Here is a 22164-nt window from a genome sequence, read left to right as displayed (position 1 = left end):
CTTTACAGTTATGGGCATGCTCCTATCTCTGTCCATATAGACAAAAACAAACAAAAACCAAAAATCACCCTCTCCATGTTCAGTTTTTTCAACTACCCTTCTCCTTCCTCAAGCGCACTATTAGACCCCTCATCTCCCACTAATGGTGGCCACAGTAATGACCAAACAACTCTGGAGTTCTTGCTCACAGTCTTTCCATGAAGTTAAAGGAGACAACAATATGCAGAGAACACAAGGAAATGTTTTCTGTGTTTGGGGTTAGCCTCCATGCTAAGGATGATAGTCTCACAGTAGAGATAAGAGTGTATAAAAGTCTAATCACCCTTAATCTTTTCAAGGGCAGTTAGAAATAATCATCCCAGATTTGAGGGAAGAAGGTGGGTTTGCTAGAGCAGCAATGGCTCAGGGCTGTAGATGTGTCTGTTTCTCACTTTAGCTCATGTACTCTCCTTGTTCTGACCTTCCAAACACCCGCACTCTTAGAGATGATCACACAGAAAATCTAGCCTGTTTTCTGTCTTAGAGAAGCTTCAGGAGGCTAAAAGATAGACCAAAAATATTACAACGAGCCTGTTTCACTGTAGTTTAAAACAGTCCTTGCTGAAACAGCTTCTTTCCAGGAACTCTCATGACAAACCTATGGGCAAAACTCATAGAAGGAAAAATCACCTCATCTCATCTCTAAAACATCAATTGTAAATATGTTCATGACAACTGATAGATTGTAAATTAATTAGATGCCAGGTGCTGATCAATATTAGAGTTCATTAAATGTATATCTCCTTGAATCCCAAGACTTCATGCATAAAATGACTTTTTTAGTATGGTCTAAAGTACATCCCATGTAACTCTTAAAGTAGCAATGATAAAATTCTATAAAACAAATAGAATGTTCAGTAGCAGAGGATTATATATTTAATTTATGCAATATATAAGTGATTAGTAATTACCTATGGCTTTAAAATCTTGAAATTAATATTTATAAAATAATGAACTGCTTATTATTTATTAGAAAATATCAGAAACATGGTATAAATTTGTGTAGTGGTGTACAGCTGTAATTTTAAGAGTAAAAAGAGTAAGCACAGAGGTCTCTGAGTGTGAGGTCAGCATGTGCTGTATAGTAAGATACAACAACTACCTAAAACAACAATAACAAACAAACAAAAAAAAAAAAAAAAAAAAACAAACATCAGACCAAATCATAACTCAGGGGAAATGTATACACTGAGCATGCTTATTTTCTTTCATTTGATTCCCCAGCACCATGAACATATCGGCAGTTAAACTACTCCATGTGGAATGACATCAGTGTTCACAGTAAATATTATCTATAATTAAAATCTAGAAGAGTGTAAAGGAAGAATATACCAGTGGAAATGTGAGTGCTTTAAAGGCATTTCTAATACATATTTACTGCAAGTAACATGATTCAAAATCAAGAAGCAACTTTAAATACAGTAACAAAAAATTTCCAACAGCGTGTTTAAAAACTAGGGGCCTCAGTTTCTCTTTATCCTTGTGGTTTTGCTAAGGTTTTGCTCTTTCTGCAGAAGTGTTCATTTTCTCTGTCTTCAAATGTTAATTATGGACATTACTTTTACAGCAACTGGCACAAAATGTTGCTTCTTTTCTTTGCTCTCAGACTCAGCTTTCATTAACCAATTTCCTCTCTTTGATTTGGTCAGAAGGAGGGGCAGAAAATCATGAGGTTGAGAATCACTCAGAGGAAAGTTAGTTCTGCCTTTCATCTTGGAGACTCTTAGGGGATACAGGTCAGAAAAAGCCAACTTTTCCTCCAATTGGGAGAGCAGTTCCCTCCAACAGAATCACTTCAGGGTAGTGACACAGGTAACAATAGCTGCTTTTATGTTTTTCTATCAAATGATCAAAAAGTTTCTAGAGAATTTCACATGGTGTGACATGAAAGCTGGATTAATGGAGAAGCCCGGTTGGTTGTGTTAGATCGATTAGGTTTAGTCTGGCAGCATGTGAAACCTGTCATTCTGTCCTGGTTATTTTCTTTCACAGTATGCTGTGAATTGTGTTCTATGAATGCTGAGAAATTAAGGTAAAGGGTATTATGGTGTTCATTATTCTTTAACTGCATCAAATATTTACATATTATCCATCTGACAAATGTCACAATAGGAGCCAGATAAGATGGATCAATTTGTAAAGGTGCTTGGTACACAAACCTGATCTAGTACCTAAGTTTGATCCCTGGAACTCACATCATGGTGGAGTGAGAGAACTCATTTTGTAAAGTTGTCTTCTGGACACATGCACCTCAGTTCAGCCAAATACACCCTAAACAATAATACTAAATAACAATTTTGAAACAGAATTGTTTAATGACAGGATTATTTTCTGGCAAGAAATAAAGGAAAAGTTAAATCACTTTGGAAAACTTCATAAATTAAAAACAAGAGAAGAATGGTGTAATATGTGCAGCTTGTCTTTATTTTCATCTGGCTTACATCTCAATTATTAAGGTACTTACTATTTACTAATACATTGTTATCTATTATCAGATTGTATCCTTCATGGGCATTAGCTCATGTATGCTGCATCGTGACTAAATTTATTTTAATAAAACCTCCTCTTGCAACACCATGTACAAGTATATGATATATGATGTGGTTGTGTATATGGAATGATTTGAAATTAACACTTCATATTGTATACTCTATGCCTCTCTGTTGCTCCCACACCTCATCCAGCAATCTCTTCTTTCTACTTTTCTTGTTACTGTTGTTATTAAAGGTTACAGACCATTTCTGAAGACTTTGGGCCAGGAGCCTCAGATGAGAGAGAATATTCAGTATTTTCATTCTGGGTCTGGTTTATCCTAATCAGTAGGAGCTTTTCTGGTTGAATCCATTTACCAGGTTCAAGCGTAGAGAGGAATATGTAGACTATTGCCTGGTAGGGATTGTACATCTCAGCCGAATGTGGCTTCAACCCAGGAGATGTTTATGTGACATGGATCACCTGCAGTATCAACTTTCAAATATTTTTTTGAAGATAGTGTCTGGGAAACTCTGAAAGACATGTATAAATAAAAAGACTGAAAGAACAGTTAATATTCATGTGTTTATCAAAATGTATAGATAATTTTAAAGCAACCTTTTTATTCATTCCTAAAGCGTTGACTCTTTGTTATTTGGATAGTTTGTTTAAAAGTTTGTCAATGATTTTCAGGGCTCCCAGTTTTATGTAACCTTTTGAGTGCTATGTATTTTGAACAAAGGGGCTGTGTCAATTTTATAATGACTTATTAATAAATTTTTGATTCTTTCAATATTTCTTAACAATAATTGCTGGGACCATTAGAAATATAACAAATTTAACATCAAAGTGCAAAGTGTTCTCACCTGTAATGGAAATGGGCATCAGTCCATGTGAGGGTGTTTGGATCATTAAATGATTTAGTCAGACCCCACCCTTCCTCAACCTTCTGTATTATCAGATCTAGGCACTTTCCTATAGTGAACATTTCAACTTTTTTTTTTCTATTTAGAAATCACTCAAGGCGCCATTTTAACTGAAAAGATACTTCATACATCACTCCCAAGATGAGTGAGCAGGAGGTCACCTACACAAGTGTGAGATTTCATAAGTCTTCAGTGTTGGAGAACCAAGTGAGGCCTAGGGATACTCAAGGGCCCAGAGAAGCTGGCCGCCGAGGTAAGTGTTTTAAGTATCCAAAATGACATGTTTTTATGCATTTTAAATGTTTAACAATTTAAAAATATCTTACTGGTATCTATTGAAATCTATAATATTCCTTTTTATCTGTGCTTGGTTATGCACAGAGTAGGAGGGAAAAAGAGTTTTTGTCAGAGAGTAATCACATACAAAATTGTTCAAAGCTATGTTTAAAAAATAAAGCAATCAAGTTTTAAAATTAGAAAATGAAAGAATTATAATGCTATTTCTGTTTAGTTGTTAGTTACAAGATAAATCCAATGAAAATAGTAGAAAATTGGGAATCTATAAGAAAAAAATTCTTGAAAATCAAGAAGTGAGAAATTATTTGGAGGTTTTTGGTTTTGTTTTTTATTTAGTTTAGTCAAGAAAACTTCTGAAAACTTTAAAACTAAAATACTAGAGTCTGAAAAGGGACCAAATTTCTAGAGAAATGAAATTCCAAGGAAATGAAGCTTGTGCATTAGGAACAATATGTTCATTCTCAAGGAAAGTGTTTTAATTGTCACAAATAGTCCCCACATCTCATGCAACAGGCAACAATTGTTGTCCATAAGAGGGTGTCTCCAACATGAAATAAAAGTGCAGATGAATGAAGAGGGGATAAGAGGACTAGTACTTGTGGGAATGACTAAACCTAGTGTGAATTCCTGAAAATCTCAAAGAGTTATTTCGTTTATTAATGAAAAAGCAGAAACATCACTTTTTATTTTTTATAGTTGCTCTATATATACTGTCACAGTTCTGCTCCAAGCTGAGATAGTTTTCTTCTTTGATGAAGTGATAATCAGAAGCATGGAGTTTCAGATTCTAAATGCCTTACATAAGCCAAAATGTTTAATCTTATTTAGGGCAAGATCAAACTTACAGGGAAAGGGAGAGAGTTGACTTATGGGCCCTTTCAAGGATGGGGATGTATACACATCAGGTGCAGAGCACCTGTGGTTCCCTAACAGTTTTCAGCAACATCCATCCCTTTTTCCTTCCTCTCCATCCTCAGTTATCTGTCTTGGTGGACTACATGCTCCAGTGTGGTGTCTTGTACTTGGATTGTATCTGTGCCTCTAATGCCTTCTCTAGAATGTAGAACTGGGTGAGGGCACATGCCTATCATCCAGATACTTCTGGTCTGAGTCAGGAAGAGTTACAATATAAAGCTAAAGCAGAAGTTAGTTCAAAAATTTGTGAAACTTCACACATGTAGAATTTCACTAGTGGCTGTATTTTATGTAGGAAAATACAATTTTGTGAGCACATTATCAGTCTGTTTCTTCATTGACTTGAGCATAATTTCCCCTTGTTTTTGTGCTATACTAAATTATAATTAGCATTGAGATGTGCTTTTATCATGGTGATGATTTTCTTGCTTTTTTGTTGATTTAAGGGAGTTCAGTCCCCTGGCAGCTCATTGTGGTAGCTCTTGAACTCCTCTGTTGCATTCTGCTGGTAACTGTTGTGGTGTTGGTGGCAAACAGTGAGTAACTGAAATACATCTTACTTAACCTTCTTTGTAAGAATAGCTTTAGACAAGAACTGTGCAGATATACACTCTGTCCATTACTCTGCCTATAATCATGGGGTGAGTCAGAATCTCTGGACTTTAATAATTTTCCTGACATACTGCAGCGTTCTGTTCTCTTCATGCCTAGTCTGTTAGCCTTGGGGCAGTTGGGAGCTGCTCTGCTCTTTCTTATTCTTGGTCATTCATGTTCTGTTTGAGGACTTGGTGGTATAGTTTACCTTCTGAGTTCAGGTGATTGTTAAACTTATGTAAAATTTTGTAAGAAACAGCTGTTCAAAGAACTTATGACATTCTTTTCCTTTTTCTTTAATGTATACTGGGGTCACGGTTAAGTAACAAAACTATATTTAAACAGAGACATTAAAGGCTAAACTTTGTTGAATTCTTTCATATTTAGAGAGAAAATCACATACAAGTTGTGCTAAAACATAGCTATGTATGTGAATATTTTGTATTCCATATGCTCCAATAATGATTGTCCCATTTCTTTTTGTTTTGTTTTGTTTTGTTTTGTTTTTTTGGTTTTTCGAGACAGGGTTTCTCTGTGTAGTCCTGGCTGTCCTGGAACTCACTCTGTAGACCAGGCTGGCCTTGAACTCAGAAATCCGCCTGTCTCTGCCTCCCAAGTGCTGGGATTAAAGGCATGCACCACCACCGCCCGGCAGATTGTCCCATTTCTTAAAGTTTTATTTTCAGTTTAAATTTTCATGGTGTATTAAGTATTGGCTGAATATTTAACTTAGTATTTATATATAGATTTGTGCTGTAAAAAATGAAGCATCTGTAAGTTACTTTCATCACAATTTTATTCAGTGGCATTATATGGTTTACAGTCAATGTACCCAAAGAGAAACTTGATGTATCTGTTTCTATAGTGAGTTAATTAAAGTACTAATTTATAAATGTTAATTACCAATGAAAATAATGATATATGTTGGCTGTCAATGTGAAGTCTTTTCTGTACTCTTAAAGTTCAATATATATTTTTTATAAGCATTTTGGTATTATATCTGTGTCTAATTTAGTTTTTCAGTATTGTCATGAAAAACATGAGATGCAAGAAACTTTAATTCACCGCTGTAACTGCAGCACCATGGCAAGTGACATTGACATAAAGGAAGAACTGTTGAGAAATAAGTCTATAGAGTGTAGTTCAGGAAATGATCTTCTGGAATCCCTCAATAGAGAGCAAAACAGATGGTACAATAAAACCAAGAATAAGAATATTTTACATTCCTCTCAGCACACAGGTAAGGAGCATGGGAGGACCATGAATGCAGAATTGCATCATCATCTACTGTTTCTTTATGGAAGCTTTGAAGTCCAAACACCAGCTTAAGATGCTGGTGATCTCTGGGTTAATCATTAGGGGTTTCTTATTTCATGTTGAAACCTGGAAATTCAGAAACCCCTGTTTGGGTTAGGAGAATCTCAGAGTTTCTAGAAGGCAGTTTCTGTTTGGCACTCACTCCTACTGCTCCCTGGACATGGAATTACAAATCAGTGTTTCTGAGAATTTTGTTTTGGTCTACAGGAAAATCTGACTCTCCAACTTTGTTTTTGACAGAACATGAGAGTTCTTAGTAAGAGTGTATTTTCTACTATTTTTGCTAAAATACTTAGAACATTTACATGGATGCACTTATAAAAACAGTGATGTATGAGTGTAGTTTGGGTGCGTGTTTTTTTCCTGTCTGACTTGTTCTGAGAGAGTTGGCCTGTTTGTAATAAAGAGATCCTCCCTGGATAAGACAAAGGAGGTTCTCCATGGTGTGCACACATTGCTACTCTGTCTGTGACACAGGTATAAGTCTGGATAGCTGAAAATATCAAGTGTCACAAGCAACCTGTCTTACCATTTATTGTGAGTAGTCATCTTTAACTGACACACTTTATCTATCAACATTGAATATTTATTTTGGGGAGATTTAAAGTTTATGAAAAGCTCTTTTACATAATTTCACTGTGCTGTGATAGTAGGATATGATGATTCTCATTATGTAAGGACTAATATTTTTAAAAATGCTACAATATCAAATTTGTGCGGGAATAAAAAATATCCAAAAATATCTTTGAAGTATTTTGTACCCATGAAAAATGTTTTGTGTCATTACTTTAAAGATAACTTAATTTCTTGTGAAGGGTAGCATAATGATGGATTCCCTATGATTATGAGGTGGAGAGAAGAGGATGATAACTATCAGGACAATATGGACATCCAAACAAAATCCAGGCCAGCATGAGCTAAACAATGATAATCTTTCACAGAAAAATGAAGGTTGGAAAAAAAGGTTGTTAATAGAGCATGGTCATTCCCAGCCCCTCACTAAACACAATATACATATTCAGGTGATCTTGCACCATAAACTGTACAAATGTTAATGTATTCAACTTGAAACATTTTGGCATGTGGGCACACCAATGAAGGCATTGGCATACTTAGGAGATCAGACTATTGACATCAAAACCTCTCTATTGTATGTCTCTTATTTCTCTTATGGCACGTAACAGCATGTAACACAGACCATGGCACAACACAAAGTGCACAGTAGATTGTGAACCAGTGTGGGCACAATGTGTTACAGCAGATCTAGAATTCTGTCATCAGTTTAACTGCCTCTGAGTAGCAAGTGCTCATTTCCTGCTCTCCAGCCCCTGGTATTTCACAAGTGTCTCCTTCATAGAACTGGGCAGAGTCTAGAAACCTAATCTGAATGCAATCATAAAGTATGGTCTTAGGCCTCGTATATTTCACTTTGCACACCATTCTCAATTCATCCATGTTGTCAAATAGATCAGCATCTATTTTTAGAGTTTCATGTTAGATATGATATCCTTGTGTAGCCCAGGGTGACTTGAAACTCAAAGTGTAGCCAAGGCTGGCCTAGAAGTCATCACTTACCCTAGGATAACTCAAAACTTGTAGTTATCTTCCTGTCTTTCTCTTTGGAGTGCTTAGGTTATAGGCATAAGTCATAATGCCCAGCTGATTCATTTTCCTTTAAAAGTCAAATAGTATTCTTTTGTGTGTATTTGCTACATTTTCTTTATTGATTCATCCATGATTCACACAGGAAATGTTTCTAATTCTCTACTGTTATTAAAAATGTTGCATAGCTCATGGGTGTCATTGGTGTTTTTAGGGATCTCTGGGCATTATAAAATCTCATTTTCTGAGACCTGTGTGATCTTACCCCCCCCCCCTTTTCTCTCAACACAACCTTAATTTATATCATGTTCTGATAATAGAATTCCAGTAAATAGTAAATTTAATGATTTACCTTCTTTGTCGTAGGCAAATGTGTTGAATCACACTGGTTCTGCTATGGTATAAAATGTTATCGTTTCATAATGGACAAAAAATCATGGACTGAATGTAAAGATTCCTGCCAGCATTTCAGCTTATCTCTTCTGACAATAGATGATGAGGATGAACTGGTACTGTGGACAAATTTCCCCTTTATTCTCTTAGACTCTGTCTCTAACCCTGAATAAATTAGATAGCAAATCTAGGTATGTTTTCATTTTTACATGTTTTAACTGCAATGTGAAGGAACTGTGGGACACAGGTCTTCTAAGAGGAGACTCATTACTACAAAGAGACTGGTATCTTTCAGTGTCCTCCCTCTATCAGGATTCTACAGGAGAGTCCCTGAGAAAGCATGTCTTTCCCTGATGAAGTTTAACCCTTTGGTACAGCACATCCTGTGGCTGCCAGTTATTTATTTCCATAGAATATCAAATAAACTCCCACTGTCTAGGGTTTGCTTTTTGGAATGCAGAAGTGAGGCTACCTGAGGTGAGTAATCAGATGACAACAGGGAAAGTAATTGAGCTGTAGGCCTGTCTGCAAAATGAGAGGATATGAGAAATGTGGAATTAAATGGTTTGAACCATGAGCCTCATGGTGATTTTCACTGAAACTATCCATACTATTTACTTCATAGTATTCTTAGGTTCTGTGAAAAGATATTCATCTTTAAAATGATTATTTAATGAAAACAAAGTTTCTGGCATCCTGACATTTCCAGTTTTAATTATTAAAAATAAAATGTCTTAAAAGTTGATGACTATATTTATCTAGAGAAATGATTACAGGATTACCTTGAAAACTTTATTTATAATATGTTATGATATTTATACATCAATTTAATACATGTTTAAATAACTATATAAAAGGATGTTTAATGTCAAATAATAGTGTAATTTTCCATTTGATACAGTAACTATAACCAATTTAAACGACATTTTTTATGATTTTCAGTAGCAGCACAAGCAGCAGCAGCAGTAGTAGTATTTTAATTATTTGTTTTACATCCTGCTCCTCTCCAGCTCACCCTCTCCTATAATCCATCCACATCCCCCACCATCTCCTCTGATAGACATCTCCTCAGGTGTCCCCATCTCCTGGCACATCAAGACTCCATGAGGCTAGGTGCATTCTCTTCCACTGAGGCCAGACAAGGCAGCTCAGCTAGAACACAAGTCATATACAGGCAACAGCTTTTGCCTGCTCCAGCTGTTCAAATATCACATGAAGACTAAGATGTATATATGCTGGGAAGCCAAAATCCAGCCCTGTATATGTTCTTTGTTTGGTGTCTCTGTCTTTCAGAGATCCATGTGTCCTGGTTAGTTGATTTTCTGGGTCTTCCTGTGGAGTTCTTATTCCTTTCAGGGCCCACAATCTGCCCTCCCATTCTTCCATGAGAGTCCCCAAGCTTCATCCATTGTTTGGCTGTGGGTGTCTGTGTATGTATGAGTCAGCTGCTAGGTGAAGCCTCACAGAGGACAGCCATGCTATATTCCTGTCTGCAAGCATAACTGAGTATCATTAATAGGGTTAGGGATTGATATTTTTCGATGGGATGGGTCTCAATTTGAACTGGTTATTGGTTGGCTGCTCCCTCAGTCTTTCCTCCAGTCTCAATCCCTGCATTTCTTATAGACAGGATGAGTTTTGGGTCAAAAGTTTTGTGGATTTTCTGCTGTTGCTATTACTCCTTGGGGTTCTTTCTTTGCCAAGGGAGACAGTCTCTCCAGGCAACATAGTGGCACAGCCAAGAGCATCCCTATTGATTGTTGTGTGCCTCCCCTATCACTAGTCTCCACATCTTCCAGCAGATGTTCCTTACCAACCTCCCATCAGTTACAGATATCCATTTTTTGCATGACCATCAAGCCATCCCCCCACCATTCCCCATACCTGAATCTGAAACCCCACTCACCTCCTGATCCCATTCCCACTGAGTTTCCTCTCTTCTTCTGCCTTCCATGACCATTCCATTCTCCCTTCCAAGTGGGACTTAAGCATCCATGCTTATGTCCTTCTTCTTGTCTACTCTCCTTAAGTCTATGGAGTGTAGCAGGGGCATCCTCTACTTTATGGCTAATGTCCGCTTATTAGTGAATACATACCATGAATGTTCTTTTGGATCTTGGATACCTCACTCAGGATAATATTCTCAAGTTCCACAAATTTGCCTGCAAAATTCATGATGTCTTGTTTTTTTTGATAGGTGAATAGTATTCCATTGTGTAGATGTACCACGCTTCTTACCCATTCAGTTGAGGGACATCTAAGAAGTTTCCAGTTTCTAGATATTATGAATAAAACTGATGTGAATATAGTTGAGCAAGTGTCTATGTAGGATGGCAGAGCAACTTTTGGGTATATTCCCAAGAGTGGTATAGCTGGTTCTTTAGGTAGAACTATTGCCAGTGTTCTGAGAAACCTTAATTTCCAAAGTGGTTGTACAAGTTTCAACTTTCACTACCAATAGAGGAGTGTTCCCCTTGCCCCACATCCTTGCCAACATGTGGTATAACTTGAGTTTTTAATCTCAGCCATTTTTATTGATGTAAGGTGGGATCTCAGAGTTGTTCTGATTTGCATTTCGCTGATAGCTAAAGACATTAAACATTCAGTTATGTGCTTCTTGGCCATTCAAGATTCCTATATTGAGAATTTTCTATTTAGCTCAGGCATAGAAGATGCAATAGGAGAAATTAATACATTAGTCAAAAAATGCAAACTCTAAAACATTTCTGCCATAAGTAGGAAGATTGTGAGGTCAAAGACAGCTTTGTTTACATAGTGAGACTTGTTCTAAGACACACAGTCACACATCACGTCATACTTCCAAACATTTCAGGACACCTGAAATTTATTTTAAATAACTTATTGAACTGACATAGTTTTGATTTAAATGTTCAACTAATAGGAAGTCCTTTAGAAAATGAACATAGTGGGACTGACTGGTGGTAGGACATGACAACAGATAACAACAGAGGAATGCTGCAACTGTTCCTTCTTGTTCTCTCATCAAGCAGACAGAAATTTCATTATAAGGTCTTTTGTTTCCTTTACAGAAGTTCCTTCGGCCCCAGGTTACTCCTGACAGTTACTGGATTGGATTGTCATATGATAAGGAAAAAGAGGAATGGTCATGGATTGACAGTGGTTCATCTAAACTGTGAGTTTCCAGAACCTTTCTGACTCTACACTGGTGTGGGAATAGGGAGGATTGTGTGCAAAAGTTTTCCTCTCATTTCACATGGCTTTCCCCATTTTCTATGGAGCTCACTTGTAAGGACAAGTACATCAGGCAGTGTCTGAGCGAGTGTTACAGAGGGAAGATGTATGGTCGAACAACTGACCAAAAGTGGCTTAATACTGCATACATCCCAGGATTGTGTCTTCTAAGATGTGGAGAGCACTAGGAAGTCAACAACTTGTGATAGTGTTAAGTGACTGAATGATCATGACAGATAAAATGAGTGAGAGTCTCTCAGAATTCATGTGACATTTTGTATTGTTGTTAGCTTATATAATGTTGGTTATTTACAAATATAAGAATATATTTACATACATATACATATGTATGCCTACCATCTCCTTCAAGGTGTTTTGTTGTATAAATCACAAGTATTTTGTTTGTTCATAGTCTGGTAGAAAACTGTTCACTGTTTTTATTTATTCATAATAAATTTTTCTTGACTATTTCATATACATAAAATAATATATGAATATATCATCCCCTAGTCTTACTAAAGCTTTAACATGTGCCCCACTAACTCATGTCTTTGTAAGAGGAAGAGAAGAAAGAGGAGGAGCTAGGAGAGAGAGGACCAGAGGAGAGAGGTGAAGATGGCAGAGGATGTGCTTGTGTCTCTAGCTGTCTAAGGTAGTCATAATATCTAGGTTAGGTATTGGGTAACATCTTTAATTGTGTGTACATCATGTTTATTGAGCATTATCAAACATATAAAGCCTTTAGATAATCTTTAAGTGTTAGAGTTTCATTTCTACAGGATGCCAGGGTACCGCATGATGGTGGGACAGTTTGAGCTCAGCCAAGCCTTGTGGAGACAGCATGGGAGATTGGCAGAATCATCTCCTATGATGGAGTCTTGTGGGTGCCAGGGCTGGTGTTTCTGGCTGGCCATTTCTAGCTGTGGTGTGTCACTGGCCTTTGGCCACTTCCAGCTGTGGAGTGTTTGGCTTCAGGCCACAGAGCATGGCTTAGATAGTCAGCTCAAGAAAACACCATTTTAAATATTACCAGTAACAATATATGGCCTTATTTTGTGAGCTATGTAGTGCATTTCTTCTTTTCATCTATTAAGTTTCCAAAGAGTATCAAAGGAAATCAATTTTAACATAAAATTATCCCTTAGAAATATGGAAAATTCAGTTAACTTGACCATGAAACATTAACAGTACAGTATATATAAGGAGTTGAGTTGTGATTAAAAGAACAATTTTATTTTTCATTTATTTTTGTGTTATGTACACGCATGTGCATGAGCATTTTTCAGCAGGCGTATGTAGCTAGAGGATAATTAGGGAGTTGGTTCTCTCCTACTTTGTGGATCTGAAGTCTGATCTCAGGTTTTCAGGTTGGGTGAGCCATGTTACTGGCCCAAGAATTTTTTTTTATGAGTTTAGAGAAAAATAACAGTTTTTATTAATACAGTTGTGATTAAGTACATATTCTGTATATTTTGATTAATAAACCTTGTTTTAAAACCTTGGCCTAAATCAATATAAGCTTCAAGTTTAAATAATTGCCCATTACTTTTTTGTTGTTCTATAGTGATTTATCAGTAATGAAATCACTATATAAAACAGAGGCAATGCATTTTTCAGTTATTGATATTGATATCAGATATTGATAATGATGACTGTAGTAAAGCGTGGGGAGCCGACAGAAGGTGGCTATCATCCTTGCAGCCCTCTTGAGCCATATACCCTGACAAGAGACTTGTTCACAATAGCCTACAACAGCTGAGCACACTCTGATAACATCTTGTTTTAGATACCCAGGATTTTCCCTTGGGTGTATGAGACTTAAAGGTGTGATTTAGAGATAAGACTTAAAGGCATGACTTAAAGGTGTAGCTTAGAAGTGAGACATAAAAAAGGTGAGAGAAAGACAGAAGAAACTATTAGACACTCAAGACTTGGAAACAGAACTAGGAATTAGACACTTGTATTTGGAAGAGTACTTGAGACTTGAGACTCGAGACAGACACTTGGGAGAGAACTTAGAACTACTATTAGGACTTGAGACTTGGTGCCTAAGCCCAGGACCTGAGACTTGGTACTAGGAATGAGGGACTTGGAGAGAAGAAGAGAGACTGAAGAATAAACGGGATTGAATCACACTCTGTCTGGTCTCCATTCTTCAGGTCTCTCCTCACTCTCTCTCTTGCTGAACCCTGACCCGTAGAATGGAGCAGCTTGGAGCATTGCAGGCTCTAACAGTTTAGCCCCAAGGCTTTTGACAGTAAGGGTTCCAACACTGATAGTGTGGTCCACAACATTTTGGCCCCCAAGCATGGGGCAGAGTGGTTCTCAACATTTGAACAGTTCTCAACAGTAAAGCCCACTCCTGTGTCTGTACAAAGAGAGTATATAAATTCCCTGATTAGGTGTGAGTAATGAAGAAAAGGTAAAAGTGTAACATTTTATCATCTTTTTTGATGTCCTGTGATGATTTTTGAATAGGTAGTGACCAAATGTTTTAACCACAGCTCTCAAATAGGGTAATGAGCTGGAAAGAGAAGAAATATTCATTTGAAATCTGTCTTAACATGGCAAAAGCCATTTTTCTTCCTGGTACACAGATTTGAATTCTCAGTCCCATGTAATTTGGGTGGATTTCATTCTCTTTCTCTCCTTTGACAAAGAGACACATTAACCCCCAACAAGTCTCAAACTCCCTATGCATCGAAGGTTTGCCTTGAACCTTAAATCCTCCTTTCTTCATCTCCCAAATACTGGAACTGCAATTATTTCCCACTAGACCTGACTGGATTTAACATTAAAAAACTATTTTGAATGCATTCTTCAGTAAGCTTACTTTATTAGGGGAAAAACTAGCTACAGTGATTCCCTGTCCATCTGAGGTTTTTTCCAACTCCTACTGACACCTCAGTCTGAGTAGAAATCTGATTTATGTTGGTTTATACAAGAAGACCTAAATGATTAATTAATAAATGATAACTTTGTGACTACTTGTTTTGGTTTATGGCCAAGGCTAGCCCAGAACTCACAGTCCTTCTGTTTAAGTTGTAATTTGCTCTGTATTCTAAAATATTTTTTGTAGCTGCATTTTTTTTAACACAAAGGTAGTTGTGGCCTCAAATATAACATCCTGCAGAAATCAAAGTTCTATCACATACAGAAAATTCAGTAGATTACAATGTTTCCATGAAGTCACAGCTTCATTAGCTCTGAGGAGGGCAGGAAGAAAAGAAAATAGTCCAAAACATTAGTTACAAGCTCTCATGTGTGAATGAATTTCAAACCTCCCCCTTCTCTTTAAAACATGAACATATAAGACCTAGTTCTGTGTGACATCTGTTTCATTATTATACTAGCATTTTATTGTCAAAATATAAATGTGAAAGCAGATTTAGCTAAAACAATTCTTTGGAAATATTGAAAATCAATTTTACCTGCTGACCAAAAAAACTGTGAGTTTGAAATAAGATAGAGACTTTTTGTGTGGTCAATAGACCATTTCTTTTTATGAGCTTAGAGAAAATATTTTGGTGGTGTATACTTTGCCAAACAGAATTTTAAAATCATGACTCATTTCAGTAAATGTTCAAAATTAAACAGTTTCCAGCTGTTGTTTTTGTTTTTCAGTTCCTTGAACATAGTGAAATACAATGTAAAGGAAGGAGAATGTGTGTTCTTATCTAAAACAAGACAAGAAAATACTATGTGCACAAACCAGTACCCGTGTATTTGTGAGAAGAGACTGGATGAGTTCCCTAACTGGCTCTCCAACAACAGGTAAAGGTAAAAATGAAATGTGCTAATCCTCATTTGCTTCTTGTAATAATTTATGATTGATTACAAACAAGTGTTTTGTTCACAGGACTTAGTCTGCTGTGTAAACAGAGAGAAGAGCTGGAAGAGGTTGGGAATGTACTCTGAAATCTGATGTGACAGAGCATTCTTTATCATTCTTGGTGGAGTCAGGACACATCTCTGGTGCATGGCCACACTTTGCCCCAAAGCCTCCAGGATTCTGTTCATTCTACTTTATGAAACTCTTACAGAACTAAATAAAGAACCTTAGTAAACAGCCCATGTATTTACTATGATTAAATAAATTCTCTTAATTGAAAGCACAATTAAGAGATAGAATGTAGTTGTATTTTGTTTTCTCATTTGTTTGTTGATTACATTTTGTTTTGTTTTGCTTTTTGTTTTATGTAGAAGTTTTTCTCATTGTTACTTACATTTCTTTTGGTCATAAAATATAATTTCAAGTTCGGTGAACAATTGCAAGCATAGTTCAAGAAACTGCTGAATAATTTTTATTTAAGGCATCAGTTGTCCTAACCACCCACGTTAATCTCTCTATGATTGTGGTAATAATTGTAGTTGGTGAGTTGCAGTGGCTTACACTCGTGATCTTGGCAATTAGGAGGCAATTAGGACATGATTGCTGAAAAATGAATATAGAGAGAGCCTGTGTCATAGATCCAAACAAACCAAACAAAATTAAAACATGTGTGTTCCTCAATATTTTCCAGGGATAATACTTTATATTATACAACTGTACCCAAATGACCAATTTCAGAACAGTTAGTATTGATATAGTTACTTATTCTAATCTAGAATCCATGCACCTATCTACTGACTGGATAATGTATTTCCTCTATGTTCGGCTTCCCATGCATTCAGTGATGGTGTCATTTTAGTGTCCTTTAGTTCTGAGTTGTTTTTTTTTTGTTTTGTTTTGTTTTCTGTTTGATTTTGGTGGTGACTTTTGTTTGTTTTGTTTAGTTTTGTTTGTTTGTTCTGAGATAGCTTTTCTATGTGCTACCCTAGCTGACCTGGAACTCAGAGATTCATTTGCCTCTGGCATCTGAATTCTGAGATTAAAGTGTGCTTGTGGTTTTGGTTTTTTTAATTTGATGTTTTGTAATCTAAGTTTTCAGTGAGACTGTGTATGTAAAAAATACATCTACTTTATAGTATGAAAAATATGGGCATACACACACACACACACACACACACACACACACACACACACACTCACTCACTCACAAACTAGCCATGGTCCTTGATATCTATAAAAGGCTGCCTTCAAACTTAGAGACTTGTCTTTTCTCCTCAGTGCTGGGATTAAAGACATGTGGCACCATACACAGCAGAGAAACACTGGCTTTAATAAATAAGTAGACATCTTTTCATCTATCAAATTCAAAGAAAGCATTTCCTTCTCCTCTCAAAGTCCTTTCTTGTACCTAGCTATGCTCTGTTTTTTATATTTTTTATCTTATTATTTTTATTGGATATTTTATTTATTAACATTTCAGATGTCATCCTGTTTCTCCATTTCCCCTCCCTAGAAACTCCCTATTCCATCCCCCTCCTCCTTTTTGCTTTTATACCATTTTAATTATATGCATGTATTAAGTTCAGTTCTAGGTTGTGGGTCTAGCAATACAATAGATGCAAAAAGTCAAGGAACAAGCAAGACAATAAACACAAATAGTCAAAGAACAAGCAAGGCATTAAACCCAATTATGTGATCTCTCCTGTGATCACTGTTTCTAAGGGCTGATCAGGATAACCAAAATATCTGAATCTACTTCCCTGTCGTAGCACAAAGCTATTTTTCATGTCTGACGCCTACTTCCTTGTTCTAGCCTAAAATTTAGATTCCTGTCTAAAATTACTTCTTTGTTCTAGCCTAATATTTAGATTCCTGCCTGAAATAACTTGTTTGTTCTAGACTAAGATTTAGATTCCTAACTGAAATTACTTCTTTGTTCTAGCCTAATATTTAGATTCCTACCTGAAATAACTTCTTTATTTTAGACTAAGATTTAGATTCCTACCTGAAATTACTTCTTTGTTCTAGCCTAATGTCAGATTCCTTTATGAAGCCTACTTCCCTGTCTTTGGCCCATGTCAGATTCTTGCCAAGCAGCCCTCCCACCTCTCCCCTGTTTTTATTTCAAAACAAGACTGAGCCTGTCTTCAGTCATTCTGACAAGAATGCCTTTCTTACCTGTCATGGAATATGCATTATCCAAAGCAATGCACTTATGTCTTAGGTTGGTAAGGCTCTGTGCAGAATTTTACCCATTCTTGGCTTGCCAGCCTGTTAATTTAATAACTCTGTCTAGAAGACCATTTTCAGGTTCAAGCCATGTACTTACTTTGGCTGCTAACATGTTGATGTTGTTAAAGATAAGCTTTAACACTATGGGCAGGAATAAAATATACTCAGGACAAAAAGGGCTTGCATGATCAAGCTATATATGCCATTCTTGAAGCTTGACCAAAATAGAAATACTGACTTCAGGCCATGGGTAATTTTATCTGCAGTATCAACTACATCATTGCTCAGCAGAGCAGCATTCTTGAAATTTATAAGCTCACTATGTAATGTTAAAACATCCAGAGAGGTGTTAGAATTATTTGAAATACACTGCAAGTGTCTTTAAACTTCTTCCTAATTATAATGAATACCACTGTAAATTTTAGGACTAACATGAATCTAATGGTATTTGGCATGACACTTGAGATGGCTCCTTACCCTTAAATTCTGAACCTCCCTCCAATAATTTGAATAGGATAAAGACCATCAATCCAGTCTTCCAAATGCCTATCTAAATCTTCTTGTATATTCAACACATTAGTAACATTTTTTGCTAAATGAATAATAAAAGTAGCTGTCTTAACTTCTTGTGTCACAGCAATTGCAGAAGCAGTGGTGCTAGCAATTAATTTAATTAAAGCTGTCATACCAGCAATAATCAAGCTCACTACCCTCTTGCTTCTGCTTAAAGCCTGACTCATTTCTTCCAGTACTTGCAAGCTATTTTTAGAATACCAAGGTTCTATGATACTCAGGGCACAAAACAAAAGCCGGTTGATAGACCTCTATAACTCACATGCTGGATTTCAAAACACAAACACAATTAGAAGATGTACAATCAATGCAGCTTACATTAAATACTGTAGAAGAAACAAAAGTATTTTAAAATTGATGATTAAAACAGCCTTAACACATGTGCTAACATCTGTTTAAAATCCAGATGCTGCCCCAACTTTATCTCTTCTAGCTGTTGTTACACTGTAAATTAACTATATTTCTATTACAGCCTTGTATCGTCCTTCTTTCTTCTCAGCATGTTTTTACTATTACACTACAATTTCTTTTAAAAAATATTTCTATTAATTATTTTATAAATTCATACCATGTATTTCTACAATGTTCATTTTGTTCATCTAACTATATCCACTTTACTCCTAGCTCCCTACCCACTCAACTATCTCTTCACTCTTCCCATTTTTAAAAAACCCATTATTTAAAGTTGTGTTGTCCAGCTACTCTTGGTTGTGTGGCACATCTTGGAGCTGGTTCGTTGACCTTAATACATGCATGTAGTCAAAATGGTATAAAAGCATAAAGGAAGAGGGGTTATAGGATAGGGGATCCTAGGGAGGGGAAATGGGGAAAGGGAATGCCTTTTGTATCATAAATAAATAAAATATCTAGTTTAAAAAGTAAATAAATAAGCCAGGCAGTATTGGTGCATGCCTTTAATCCTAGCACTTGGGAGGCAGAGGCAGGTGGATTTCTGAGTTCGAGGCCAGCCTGGTCTACAGAGTGAGTTCCAGAACACCCAGGGCTATACAGAGAAACCTTGTCTTGAAAACCCCAAATAAATAAATAAATAGATAAATAAATAATAAATAAATATTAAAAATAAATAAATACAACTTAAGAAAATATTGACAAGAGTCACAAATCTTCAGCTTAATTAACCAAAGTAAACTGAGAAGATTCAAGATAATAAAATCAGAGATGAAAAGAGAAACTTTTACAATAGGCATCAGAAACATCAGGAAATCATGAAGATGTATGTTAAAAATATCTTTATTTCACTCAGGTGACCATCAGCTGCTTCTAAAATGGAACATAGAGGGAAAAACATGCCCCCAATTTATTTTTTATGAAGCCAGAGAATGTTTAGAATTGAATATGCTCGTAATGGAAGTTTTCTTTAATGAATATTAAATGACATATTCTGGTGATTATCAGCATTTTTGGTTTCAAGTTTATTTTGGCAGATATTAAAATAGTTAAGATTGCTTGTTTCTTAGTTCTGTTGCTTGGAGCATCTTTCCCATTCTTTCCTCATGTGTGTGTGTGTGGGGGGGTGTTGTGTGTGTTTGTTGCATGTGTTTGTGTGTGTGTTTTCTCTTTCTGCCTTGGTATCAGGGAGTTGGCAACCCCTCTGTTTGTGACAAAGGAATCCTCCCTGGACCAGAGATGGAAGCTTCAACATGGTGTCTACACTTGTGTAATACTCTCAGTGTTGCAGTGAATGAGGCAGAAAAGATAAAAATATGAATCATTACAAGAAAATTTTCTTATTATTCATGTGGAGTGGTTACCTTTAATTGGCACACTTATCATTCATTGTTAATTTTTATTTCATTTTATTTTATTTCATTTTTTAGAATTTATAGTTTACGAAGAGGTCTTGGACAGTGTCTCACTGCTGTAATAGTAGGAGTTGGCAATCTTCAGTATTCAAGGGCTAGCAATATTTTTTAAACTGGTACATTTAAAAATATGTGACAGGAATAAGGAATAAAACTCCAATAATAATGGTTAAAGCATCCCACACAAATCAGAAATATTTTATATGTTATTATCACCTGTAATGGTAGCATTTTTCTGTAATGTTTTCATTAGAAAACTGAGGCAGAAGTATTGTAAATTTGAGGGCAGTCTAGGCAGCCCAGCAAATTCTAAGCCAGCCTGAGCCATACAGTGATACCTTTTTAAAGACAGACAAAAGTTGGAGATAAGTTTTATTAATAGAAAAAGGCCATCCCCAGCACCCAAACAAACAAATCATATTGAGATGTTGCTACTATACAAACTACATTTAATGTCTTCAGCTTGGTACACTTGGTCATGTTGGTGTACTCTTGAAGACAGTAGAACAGACTCACCATCTAAGCCTTCCTCATGTATCTCATATTTCTGTTAAGAACATTGAACAAAGACCACAGCACAGATCTAAGTGTGCAGTTTCTTGTGAATCACCGTAGACACTGTACTCAATTGAGATATGTAGACTTCATATCTCAATTCTGTCATCAGTGTAACTGCCTCTGAGTAGCAATTGGTTCATTCCTCAATCTCCGGCTCCCAGAACTTGCAGGCTTCTGCTTCCTTCTTAGAGCTGGCCTCTAAGAAACCTCATCTGAGTGGAGTCATAAATGGGCATGGTCTGTTTCACTCCCATTTTCTCCTCAGATTTATCCACGCTTCTCTGACAGACTTTCTTGTGGTCTTCTGAGAAAGGGAAGAGATTGCAGAGACCCTGCTGGCTCTTTAGTAATGAATCTGCTCATAACAGACACTGTTTCCTGACCCTGAAAGGCAGGCAGGAGTCTCCTGGGAGACTTTTACTGTATAATTGGTCATATAGGTCAGGATTGGTGTTTTAAGGGGTTAGATGTGAGGATGTTTTCATTCTGTAGCCCAGGCTGACTTCGAACTCATTGTATAGCTCAAGCTGGTTTAGAATTCACTGCTGATTCCAGACTGCCCTATGGAGTACTGGACTTAGAGGCATAAGTCACCAGCTCAGACAGATTTACTTCCCTTTAAAGGATAAATAGTATTCCTTTATGTGAATGTACTACATTTAATCTATTGACTCATCCACAATGTATGTTTGTTTTTTTCCATATCACTATTATAAATGGTTCTGCATAGAGCATGGGTGTGCCAGGGTTTCTCAGCATTCTAGAATCTCGTTTTCTAGCAATGAGATTTTACTTAGTTATAGATTTTTAATGAATGTATTGCTCAGATAACAGTATATCAAATAAGACATTTAAGCATTCTCCTTCTCTGTAGAAGGCAAATGTTCTGAAAGACACCATTTCTGCTGTGGCATAAAATGTTATTATACCCTTATGGACAATAAACACTGGAGTGGATATAACAGACATGCCAGAATTGCAGCCTATCCTTTCTGAAGATAGATTATGATGATGAACTGGTATCATGGACTCTTTTTTTTTCTTAGTTTTATTTCATTTAATCTTTTTTCTACACTCCACATTTTGTCACCCTTCTGGTTCATGCTCTGATTGTTCCACACACCGTAACTCCTCACCCCCTCTCTGTCTCCACAAAGATATACCCCCATCCCACCAGACCTCCCCACTCCCTGGGCCCTCCAGTCTCTTGAGGATTAGGTGCATCTTCTCTGACTGAACCCAGACCCAGCAGTCCTCTGCTGTATATGTGTTTGGGGCCTCATATCAGTTGGTGTATACTACTTAGTTTGTTGCTTAGTGTCTGAGAGATCTCAGGTGGTTCAGGTTAGTTAAGACTGTTGGTCTTCCTGTAGGGTTG

General features: G+C 36.5%; 1 protein-coding gene across 1 annotated transcript; it reads left to right on the top strand.

The window, feature by feature from the left end:
- Positions 1–1751: 1751 nt before the first annotated feature.
- LOC117715760 (killer cell lectin-like receptor 5) lies at positions 1752–15903 on the top strand. The gene is made up of 8 exons (XM_076939854.1): positions 1752–1851; positions 3524–3690; positions 5096–5185; positions 6259–6483; positions 8529–8671; positions 11606–11709; positions 15393–15542; positions 15628–15903. The coding sequence occupies exons 2-8, from the start codon at positions 3579–3581 to the stop codon at positions 15632–15634; spliced, it is 831 nt and encodes a 276-aa protein (XP_076795969.1). The 5' UTR covers positions 1752–1851; positions 3524–3578; the 3' UTR covers positions 15635–15903.
- Positions 15904–22164: the final 6261 nt, after the last annotated feature.

The sequence above is a fragment of the Arvicanthis niloticus genome, chromosome 9 (assembly GCF_011762505.2).
Source record: "Arvicanthis niloticus isolate mArvNil1 chromosome 9, mArvNil1.pat.X, whole genome shotgun sequence".
In the NCBI taxonomy this organism is placed as follows: domain Eukaryota; kingdom Metazoa; phylum Chordata; class Mammalia; order Rodentia; family Muridae; genus Arvicanthis; species Arvicanthis niloticus.
Note: the sequence above shows the minus strand (reverse complement) of the source record. Positions and strands in the feature narration are given on the sequence as shown.